The 12,095-nt window shown below is 39.7% G+C and overlaps 1 protein-coding gene across 5 annotated transcripts in view; it reads right to left on the reverse strand.

Moving 5' to 3' along the window:
* BOD1L1 (biorientation of chromosomes in cell division 1 like 1) overlaps positions 1-12,095 on the reverse strand; it is a 139,946-nt gene that overhangs the window by 35,661 nt on the left and 92,190 nt on the right. For all 5 annotated transcript variants that reach the window (XM_070948415.1, XM_070948416.1, XM_070948417.1 and 2 more), the window contains 4 exons: positions 2,441-2,514; positions 2,012-2,081; positions 1,835-1,890; positions 1,182-1,266 (listed from right to left, as the gene is read on the reverse strand). In XM_070948415.1, coding sequence (XP_070804516.1) covers positions 1,182-1,266; positions 1,835-1,890; positions 2,012-2,081; positions 2,441-2,514 — 285 coding nt within the window. The remainder of the gene's footprint in view (positions 1-1,181; positions 1,267-1,834; positions 1,891-2,011; positions 2,082-2,440; positions 2,515-12,095) is intronic.

The following is a 12,095-nucleotide window of genomic DNA, read 5'->3' on the forward strand; positions in this document are numbered from 1 at the left end:
TACAAGGGGGTGGGGGAAGGATCTGCTTTTGGGGCTTCCCCAGCCGAGCTCCAGACTTGTCCAGGCTGTCCAGGGGCAGGAAAAAGCTGCTGCCGGCTCCAGACCTGGCAGCCCACAGGCTCAGCCCGAGCTTTACAAGCCGCTGTGGCACAACAAGAATCGGCTGGCCCAAACAGCCCTGCCTCGGAATAACGAAGACAATGCCATCCCCACCCCCCTTTCCACCTCCTCCAGAAAAGGGCTAAGCAGGTCGTTCCCACTGCCATCCCCCCCATTCTTCATTCGTTGCAATGCGAAGGGGGAAAAAACCCACAGGAAGTCCTGCTCCTGGTGCTGCCAGGGAAGAGGCAATGCAAGAACTGCTGTTGCCGGGGATGAGGGGGTGCCAGCGCCAGAAGCAGCGGGCTGGGGCTTCAATCCCTTTCCCTGGACAGCCTGCTCGGGTACGGAGACAGGGAAGCCCCAGACCACAGATCTTTCCCACCACCCCCTTGCACCCGACGGCGGTGGTCCTTGCGCTCCCCCTCCCCAGCGGTGGTAGGAGCAGCTGGCGGGGGGGAGAGGATGGTGGCAGGCTGCAGCAGCAGGCTGGTCGCGCTGGCTACAAGGCAGCAGTGGCTCCTCCTCCTGCCACCCTCGCGCTCCAGGCAGCATCCAGGCAGCCATATCTGTCCTCCCCCTGCGCCAGCCCACATGGATTCCAGGCAGCGCAGCTGCAGGGCCTTTCTTCGCAGTGGTGGTGATAAGGCAAGCAGGCAGCCGGGCATAGAGGAGTGACTGGTGGCAGTGCTCCTGGCTGGCAAGGGGTGGATATCCCAGGGCTATATCCGGGCAATGATGGCATGGCCGGTGCGCACCCGCCCTAAAGGCCAGCTGATTGTCATGCACACATGCGCACCAGTAACCCGCAGACTAGCTGGCTGGTGCGCATGCGTACCCTGGAAACCCGGAAGAGGAATGGGCGATGCCACGCGTGCCAGGCAACATGGCTCTGCGTGCCACTTCCGGCCCACGTGCCATAGGTTCGCTAACACGGAACTAGGCATTGTATCACCATTATCAGCTCAAAAATTGAAATGTAGGTAAAGAAATTCTCATTCATTAAATGGGTCATGCAAATAATAGTTACTTGTGGGCTACTGTTTTTTATGGACCACCAAAAGCACCACACTTGGTATCACCTTTTTCTTTTACAGATTCTGAGGAATGTTTCCCAGCCACAGCATGACATTCAGGCATTTCTTCTGAGTTGTTGGCAGTTTTTTCCTAGAGAATTATAAATAAATAACTGCTGATGAAAGAGAATAATCCCCATTTAAGACTGCTAAAACACTGGCAATTTGCTCTCTGCATCACCCTGCATTAACTCATTCTATTTACTCAGAAAGATCTTCAGGACAAGGGATATGACTGGTATCTTCCTGTTTCAATGTCACTTGACATGGGTTACCAAGTTATCTCCTTTTCAAATTTAAGCAATTTTGGCTGCTTTTGGTTACAATAAATGAAGTGTTCTCTCTTTGTCCACTCTCAATTTCAGACTTTCTGCATACCGTCATCTGGGGCAAGATACAAAGCAAGATGGCTTTGTAAACCAGTAATTGTAACCACAAGGATATATTAGACCTTGCAAGTGAGCACGAGTACAGTTGAAATAGAGTACGTTCATTCTTCTCTGTTTTTATTTATAAATAATAACTGCCATTCCAAGCAGGGATATACAAAAATCCAGAAATGATACTGGGTGTAAAAAGGAAAACTATCTATCATTAGCGATAATTATGTGCCCATAATATGTATTGCTTGCACTGTATTTTAATGAATCACACAGTACCTCATTAATTTCTTCTTTGGCCTCCTCTTCCAAAATCTGGCATTGTGTACCACCACCTGTAAAAATGACATTAATGTTTTCTTGAAATGATTTCCAAAAGTATAGTCAAAAGGATGAAAACTTGTTTGCACCATTATCTTAATCAAGCAAGGCCATGGTTTGAACTCCCCCATTTACCCTCTTCAATAGTAGGATTCCTCATTGCTTCTGGCATGAAACTCTCTTCGTTCTGATCAGGTCTTTCTGGCTGCAACCAAAGGAGAAGAAAAATGAGGACAAGGACTGCCTTCTTGGATTGGCCAGCTGACAACAGCCTTCCAGGTAGACCAGGGAGAAGTCGTAGCAGGGTGAAATAACAGTTCATGTATTTCAACACATTGCCTTTGAACCAGGAAATTTCATCAAATATTATACCTTTGACAGAGTGATCTTACAGGAATATTTTTTAAAACAACACTGAGCTATCTATCTGAAACTGACTTTCACTTACCCGTTTTCAGAAAAGAAGGATTTTTTTTTTTAAAAAAAACCCTTTTCCAATGAAGACAAAACCCCACAATCATTAAAACAAGCAAACACTCCCTAACCCCAAACCCCAGTGCATACCTCTGATAATTTTTCTTTAAGAATTTGACCTTCTATTGCTTCTGTTATGACCATAGCATGTGTATTTCCAAAGGCTAAAAAACAAAAACAGAAATATAGAAGTATTAATCAGAATCTAATGTTGATGTGACATATTAGTAGAAAACTACTAGTAGTAGAAAATTACTGCCACCCAACCAGCTGGCTTAAGAAGAAATTTTAAATGTTTTAATTGGTTTGTATTTTTAATTTTGGGCCAAATTTATATATATTTTAATTGTTTTGTAATATTTGTATTTTATGTTTTTTTAATTCTGGCTGTACACCGCCCTGAGTCCTCAGGGAGAAGGGCGGTATATAAATTTAAAATAAATAAATAAAATAAAATAAAACTCCATAATCCCCATCTCAGACACACCAACAACAGCTAAGCCTCCTACAACCTACCCCATCCCACCACCTCTGGTGATTAGAGAATGAGATGCAAGGTCTATTTCACAGACAAAAGCCAGGAAAAGCACCAGGCCCAGACAAGATAACTGCTTCTTGCTTAAAAGCTTGTGCTGACCAACTGGCCCCCATCTTCACCTGTATCTTTAATAAATCACTAGAGATATGCTATGTTCCTTCTTGCTTCAAATGCTCTACTATCATCCCAGTGCCGAAAAAACCCTCCATCAAGGAACTGAATGACTTCAGACCGGTTGCTCTTACATCTGTAGTTATGAAGAACTTTGAAAGGCTAGTTCTGGCCCACCTGAAAACCATCACGGATCCACTGTTAGACCTCTTGCAATTTGCCTACCGAGCAAATAGATCGACAGATGATGCTGTTAATATGACTCTGCGCTACATCCTACAACATCTTGAATCTCCAAAGACCTATGCAAAGGTCCTCTTTGTAGACTTCAGCTCAGCATTCAATACCATCACTCCAGATATTCTTCTAACTAAACTAAATCAGCTAGCTGTACCTGACCAAACTTGTAAATGGATCATAAGCTTCCTAACAGACAAGAAACAGCAGGTGAAGCTAGGCAAAATCACATCAGATACCTCTGATGGGTTTCACTGTGGTCATAAATCAAGGATATTTGTATATATCTAATTTGTTGGAAAAAATTCTACCTGGATGGGAAAGAAAAATGTTATATTCTCTATTTAATGAGCTCCTTTAATTAAAGTATCCTAAGATAATAATTACACTTCTCTTCTTTCATCATCATTTGTCTGAAAAGATAACAGAATGATCATGTTTAAGTGCAGCAGAAGAGATTTTGGGATTAAGAGAGGACTTTAATTTAGCTCCCATATTTTTATTAACCAGATTGCACAAACCCCAAGAAAGCAAAGCAGCAACAAAGAATTGGAAAGGTCAAATTCTGATACTCCCTACTTGTTCACTCCAAGGCAGAAAGAGGCCCAGGAGATAGAAAGGTCAAGGTGAGTCACTGACAGGAAGCTTGCAACTCCCAGTTGTTTAAAATTCCAGTTTACTGGAACTTCCTATTATAAACTTAGAATACAGCTAACGTCTGCTATTCTAATTATTCATTGTGAATGCTCATTTAAAATCATTTTAAGTATGCACATGGTTTCTTTTATTATTACTACATAAGATACAAAGGAAATAATCTTTCAATTTTAAAAATATACCATCAAAGACAGAGTTAGATCTTTGTTCATTAAACAGCAACCGGGTGTTTACATTCCTTGCAATTTTGGATTATGAAGCTCTTGGTCTGCTCTGCAGACACATCTTTGACAGAAGACATTGACTGTCTTTTGAACAACTTCCTTTTACTTAGGCTGAATTTTATCAAATGAAGGAGCTTTCTAAAAATGTCTCTAGTAGAAAAAAATAATACAATTGTAACACTTAATGTCGTATAGAATAATAGATACATAGATTTCCATCAGTGGTGGGTTGCTACCAGTTCGCCGCAGATTGTGCAAACCGGTAGTGATGGTGGCGGGAGGCTCCACCCACCCACCCAGACATCTCTGCGCATGCGCAGCAGCTTATGCACATGCGCAGCAGCATCTCACGCATGCTCACAAGCGAACCGGTAGCGATGGGGTTTGAAACCCACCACTGATTCCCATGTAAGAAACTTACATGTGAAAATGTATTTTAGCTATTCTTTGTGGAGTACAAGTAACAAGTATCCAGGAATCATTTATTTAAACAGAGGGCAAACAGGAGTATGCAGAATTTCTAAAATGTTTTATTCACTAGAGTTGCTCCTCCTGGTCAGGTGTTCTGAGAATGTATTTTTTCATCAGCAGATTCCATGATCTGAAAAAAGTTTGAAAACTGTGCAGGAAACTATGTCAGGCCCTTTGAGTGAAATGTTGCATTGTTAGTAGAGATCAACGAGAAGGCAACTTTCACTTCTCTATGATCACTCACACACTGGCATATATTGTAAATAGATTTAAAATCCCTTAGATTACCTTTCACAACTAGAATCACAGAATATGTGAGTTGGAAAAGATTATTGCTCTCAATTAATTCACCTCTTCCTAAGACTTCCGGTGGCACCGCAGGCGCCGAGGACACTCTTTTCTTGAGCGCCAGCCCCACGATCTCGTAAAGCCGCTAGAACAGCACAAATCAGCTGTCTAGCGGCTTGGAAACTTTCTCCCCGGGAAAAGGGGAGGAAGAGAGCAGATGGGCGTAGGTAGAGCTCCCCAAGGAGCCCCAGGAACAATTCTGGGGCTCGAAAGGTGAGAGCTCCCTGGAAGCCCGACAGAGCTCCAGATCCGGGATGTTTCTGCTTTAAGCAGAAGAAGAACTGTGACCACCCCTGCAAACAACGCTTGGAATAAACATCATTCGGAAGCAGGCTGAGCAAACTCAGGAGAGATTAGATCTGCAAGTACTGAACTTTAACTCCAAATGTGTATTACTTCCTTCTGATTTATTAAGGGGAGAAAGTGAAACCAAGATGGCGATTGAGCTTTAATGGGGTGTGAAAGCGAAATTAAAAAGGAAGTTTCTTTTAGTGTTGGCAGCCCCTGTTCAAAATTAGAGATTTGTGCTTTTTAAAAAAGGAGAAGATCAAAGATTACAGCAGTGATTTTTTAAAAAAGGAGTGATATTATTTAAAGACTGATTTCTGGATTTGGTGGATTTAATGTTCTGGCAGCTGATTAAATTTAAATTGGAAACTAAAAATGGCTTCAAAACAAATTAAGGCTATTGTCCCCAAAAGTGCTGGGACTTCTCCAGCTCAAACGTCCAGATTGAAATCTCTCTCTGTTCCAACGGAACCAACAATATTAACATTTGAAATGTTGCAGGAAGCCCTCAAAACACAAGCCTCTGTTACAGAAAAAAAAAATTGCTTCAATGTTTCAGGAGCAAACTCAAGAGGTTGCTGAAGAGATAGCTCAAGTCAAAGAGACTATTCAAAAATGAAACCAAGAAATTAGAGAAGATATCATGGCAGTACAAGGATTGGCAGGACATATTGAAGCAAGAGATGAAAAAGTGGAAGAAATTAAGCAGTCTAATGAGAACTTGGAAAATAAAATGGGGGAGGTCCAGGACAAGATGGAAAGAGCAGAGGCTGATGTGATAATGATACAATATAGAGACATGGAATTTGCTTTGAGAATAAGAGGCCTCAAGGAAAGTAAGCAAGAGAATTTGAGAGAGATCTTCTCAGAAACATTTGCACAGATAATGGGAGATCAAAAAGCAAATTTTGAATAGCAAATTGACAAAATTTATTGTGTCAATTCATGGGTGGCCAGACAGAAACATCTACCAAGAGACATTGTAGTTTATTTTACAACAAGGAGACTATGCAATGAAATCCTACAAGTCACTTTTAAAAATAAACTTCAAGTGCAGGGGCAGGAGGTTTTAACAATGAAAGAAATTCCCCCCAAAATGTTGAGAGCCAGAAAGGATTATGCCTTTCTGGTGGAAGAACTGAGAAACCGTCAGATACAGTATAGATGGGAAGTTCCAGCTGGTCTAGTGGTGAATTATTCAGGAGAAAGATATCGTCTCAATTCAGTGTGGAAGGCAAGAGATTTCTATACCAGTGTATTAAAGGCTGGATGCCCACAGCCCCAGGAAGCTAGAAGGAAGACGGAAATAGAGGGGGCAAAAAAGGGGGAGAAAGAAGAATTGTTGGCACAGGCCCAAAAGGGTGATTTGATTATTCAAGAAGAATTAATACAATTTTCGACTACTGTTCAAGCTTTGGAGATAGAAGAACCTAAGGATCAAAGACAGACTTGAGCGGCAGCCAAGCGTCAAGAAGAATTAAGAGTGCAGCAACTTCAAATGATTCAAGATACTACAAAAACAGAAGCAGTGGGAGGAGCAAGGCCAAAAAGTAAAATGCATGGAGATTTCCAGCATATGCTCCAAATGCTTCAGGGGGCCAAGAATGGCAACTAGATTTTTGACCTGGAATTTTAATGGCCTAAATTCACCACAAAAGAGGAGAAAAATATTTCATTATTTGAAACAGTTTAAAAATGATGTAATTTGTTTACAAGCGACTCATATTAGAAGTAAAGATCAAAAGTACTTAATAAATGCAAGGTTAGGTATACATTTTGTTGCATCAGCTCCTGAGAAGAAGAATGGTATAGTTATATACCTAAAAAAAGACTTAATTGCCAAATTAATTGAAGCAGATGATCAAGGAAGATTTATAGCAATTGAACTTTTAATAAAAGGAGAAAAAATACTTTTAATTGGAGTCTACGCACCGAACCAACAACAGGAAAAATTTTATAAGCTTTTACATTCCAAGTTACTACAATGGAATTATAAATCATGTATTTTATTGGGTGATTGGAATGGAGTTTTGGACACTAAAAAAGATAAGAAGGGGCTCTTGCAGAACATTTCAACGCGTGCCAGATTGCCAAAATCGTTTTTTGAAATGATGGAGGATATGGAGCTGAGAGATATCTGGCGAGAGAGAAACCCTGAAGAAAAAGACTTTACCGCTTCCGGTTGGTGAATCCCAGCGATATGGTGCTGTGACAGCGATTGCTGCTTGCAGCGCCACTTTTTTGTCGTGTTTTGGGGTCCCTTCGAGGCGTGGGAACTTGGAGAGCTCTGCGGACGATAGCGGGGTGTCAGCAGGCAGAGTGGTGAGGAGCAAGCACTCTCTGCTGGACCGACAGCCGCTGTCAAACTAACACGGCGTGTCTGCCTTAAATGGCAGACTCGAAGCTGTGATAGCCAACAAAAGACAGGAAGCAAGAAGATTTCGGTGAAGTTGGTGCCTATTATCATTCATACCTACTCTCCCCTGAACACGCTCGGAGTGAGTTTAATTGGATTGTGCTGGCTGCGTCGGATAAGAAGGATCCTGGAAGGAATTGGCGGCGATTTTGAGGCTGCTGGAGATCGGTGGGAGGCGAGATCGCAGACGAGCCGGTGAGACTGAGGATACTTTTAGAACGGGAGACGGCGCTTCCAGGGGATTGGATTGATATTTTGTTTTGAGCAAATAAATTTTGAAAGCTGAGAGTGTGGAATAGACTAATTGAATAAAGGAAACTGGATTTCGGAAGTGTGGCAATTGTCAGGACTAATGACTGTCTGGAACTGAGAGAGTGAGAAGGAGCCCTTGGGGAAGACAACGTGGCTGATGAAATCTGAATGACAATGCAAATGGAGAGTGACTGAATTTAAGAGCAACGCGAAGCGGATTATACAGCAAAGCGTGCCTGCTGCACTGTTGTAAAAGAACTTTTTTATATTTTTGGTTGCTTCTCCCTTTTGCTCTTTTATGATTGAGAGAAGTTATTGAGCAATCAATCAATTAACGAGTTGGGCAAATAACAACAAAAAAAACATTAGAAAATCTATATATCTATAATTATATATCTATATCAATATTATATATATTATATATTCCATTTCAGATAATCTAAATTAATTGTGAACTTATTTAAAATGTATTAAGTACTTTTTAGATTTTTTTTATTAAGGAATTTATACATTCTATAATCTTATATGTTCTATAATTGAATTTTTTTTTCTTATTCTCCTTTCTTCTTCTTTCAATTATTGATTCTTAATTTTGATTAGCTTTTTATAACTTGGAATATTGAATATTGAGATTGCATAATTAATTAATTATTTATACGTGTACTTAGATTACTTAAGATATATTAGAATGTCATCAGTGCTTAAGTGTTAAATAAGGATAGGTAAAGCTCATTTGCTTAAGTAGTGATAGCAGGTAAGAAGGTTATCTTAGTTCAAATTAGTTTAAATATTAATTGATTAATAAGTGACTTATTACAGGATAGATTTGTGCAATGGATAAAAATCTGAATTATTGTATTACTAAACAATATTGAATAGTGGAACGGGGGGAACGATTTAATATAAATACACTTGATAGAGGCAGTTAAATATTGGTGGATGACAATCTGGAAAAACACTGAAAGAGCCTTGGTAGTACAGTGGTCTAAGGCACCCTGTTATTAAGCTGGTTATTAAGACCAGCTGCCTGCAATTACTGCAGGTTCGAATCTCGCCAAGGCTCAAGGTTGACTCAGCCTTCCATCCTTTCTAAGGTAGGTAAATTGAGGACCCAGTTGTGGGGGCAATAAGCTGACTTTGTATAAATATACAAAAGGATGAAGGCTATTGCTGAGCACATTGTAAGCCGCCCTGAGTCTCCGGAGAAGGGCGGCATATAAATCAAATTAAAAAAAAAAAAAAGATAATAAGAAAACAGAAAAAGGTGTTAAAGGAGATGACGAGCCTCTCATCCACGGTGACAAAAACAGGAAAGAAAACACCCTCAAATCCCACGATCACAACGACATCACCTGCTATGCAGAAATCGACTGAAGGCCTCTCTAAAATGGAGAAATCAGGAATGATACCCACAATGCAAGCAATGCAATCAACACTGACAGCAATACAGGACACGATGATTATGATGCAAGAAAAAATGTCTAGTAATCATACTGAACTGAAGACAGATATTAGGGCATTAGATCAAAAAATGATTGGTATACAGGAATCGATACAAACTAATACACAGAAGATTAAAAAGATGGAAGTTAAAATGGAACAACAGGAAAAAAATTTAGATACGGTTGACCAAAAACTGATGGCACAGAACAGGGAATTGGCAGACTCAATTACCCAATTGGAAATGGATCGAGCCTCCTTCTATCTCCGTTTCCAAAACATTGCGGAAGATAAGGAAGAAGATCTGGGCCAGGTGATGGCGGAATTAATTGCTGAGGTGTTGCAACAAGATAAATTGGATATTATAAAGGAAACTGATGAGGCATATAGGGTCCAGACAAATTATGTACGAAGAAATAAATTGCCAAGGGAGGTGCATATAAGATTCGCAAGGAAGAAGGTAAAGGATATCTTCTATAGTATGACAAGAGATGAACCAGTCATGTACAAGGGAAAGGAGGTGATTATATTGAAACAAATTCCAAGGAGGGTAAGGGAGATAAGGAGAGATTATAGGTTTTTGGCTACTCAACTAAACAAAAGGAATATCCTCTTCAGGTGGATTTTACCGGAAGGCATGTGGATCACGTGGCAAGGGAATAAAGTTAAGATAGATAGCTTAGTAGCAGCTCAAGAGTTCTTGGATCAATTATGAGCGTCTGAAGAGGATCAAAGCAGTAAAGAGGAGTTAGAGGCGATAACATCTGAAGAAGAAGCAACCCAGCAGAAAAGAGAGAAAGAAGAGACATTGAAGGAGAAGGAGGAGGAAGATAAGGATAGTAAAGAGACAAAGAAAGACCAAAGACCACAAAGAGTTACACGCGCCAACAAGTATTAGGATAGTATACAAGAATTAAGAGATGGATGATTGGAAATTGATATCGATCAACGTAAATGGCCTGAATGATAATAAAAAGATTTTTTTTTTTTACAAAATTAGCTAAACAAAATATGGATATAGTGTGTCTTCAAGAGGTTCATATTAAAAAGGAAAATCAAAAATATTTGGAATATAAGAAATTGGGGAATCTTTATGCCTCTCTAGCTGACAAAAAGAAGAGGGGAGTAGCATTGTACATCAAGAAGGAAATAAAAGCCGAACTGAAATATGCAGACCCGAAGGGAAGGATATTAATGGTGGAAGTTAAAAGAGGCAATTATCCAATTTTATTAACAGCAATTTATGCTCCGAATGAAAACTTAGGAGACTTTTATAAAAAATTAAGAGAGAGATTAAGCATGATGGATAAGAGCAAGATTTGCATAATTGGGGATTTTAATGGGGTAATAGATTCGAATAGAGACTATAAGGGGACCAAAGGTAAAAAGAAAAAGAGGAAAAATCTACCAAAACCATTCTTTGATATGGTAGAAGAACTTAATCTAGTGGATATTTGGCAGGTTCTGCACCCACATAAGAGGCAGTATACATATTATTCTAACCCTAAAAAATCTTGGTCCAGAATTGATATGATGTGGGTAAGCAGAGATATAGGGTTAGATATTAAGTCAATGGAAATTATGCCCAACATTTGGGCAGACCATAATTCATTAGAGGTTAAATGGGAATGTACGCACAAGAGAAGAAATACAAGATGGAGATTAAATAATCAATTTCTAAAGGACAAGCAAAATGTTGAGAAAGTAAAAAAAGAATTAAATCTATTTTTTGAAGTAAATGAAAAGGAAGTAACATCTCGAGGTATCATATGGGATACAATGAAAGCATACATAAGAGGACTAGCAATATCGTATAGTGCACATAGGAATAAGGAAAGAAGAGAGAGGCAGAAGGCACTGATAGAAGAATTAGGGAAAGCTGAGAGGGAATTACAACAAAAACCAGATAATAAGGTTGTTAAAGAAAATTGGATGGTTATACGGCACAAATTAAATATTATCGAGCAAGAGGAATTGGCGTACAAAATGAAACGAACCAAACAATATTATTTTGAAAATGCAAACAAACCGGGCAGGTGGCTGTCCTACAGGTTAAAAAAAGAAAAAGAGAAAGGCATAATTCATCAATTGGAAGACCCGGAAGGCCATCTTAACAATAAACAGGAAGATAAATTGGAGATTGCCCGAGAGTATTATGAGGCTCTGTATGCGGAAGAACCAATTCCCAACGAAAAGGTGGTCCAATACTTGTCAAAAGAAAGTCTCCCAAAGATCGGGGAAGAGGATAAAGAAATACTTAATAAAGAAGTAACGATGACAGAACTAAGGACGGTAATATCTAAACTTAAAAAGAACAAATCCCCAGGCCCAGATGGACTCCCAGGGGAATTCTATAAAAATTCGGATTTGGAGGAAATTTTATTACCAAAGCTGTTAGAAATTTATAATGAGGCCCTAACAGAATCCAAAATTCCAGAATCATGGAGAGAGGCGTATATCACTCTCCTCCAAAAAGAAGGAGAGGATCCAAAATTAATTAAAAATTATAGACCGATCTCCCTCCTGAATACGGACTACAAAATTTATATGGGCATCTTAGCAGGAAGGCTAAAAATAATTCTGAATAAATTAATACACAGTGACCAAAATGGATTCCTCCCTGGGAGGCAAATCAGGAATAATACAAGGATGATAATAGACATATTGGAATACTATGAGGAACACCCGAACAAAGAAATGGCATTGGTCTTTGTCGACACCCAAAAGGCATTCGACAATCTTAATTGGCAATTTATGAAACAA

This window comes from Pituophis catenifer, unplaced genomic scaffold, assembly GCF_029215685.1.
Source record: "Pituophis catenifer annectens isolate HBS135680 unplaced genomic scaffold, rPitCat1.0.hap2 SCAF_8, whole genome shotgun sequence".
Taxonomy (NCBI): domain Eukaryota; kingdom Metazoa; phylum Chordata; class Lepidosauria; order Squamata; family Colubridae; genus Pituophis; species Pituophis catenifer.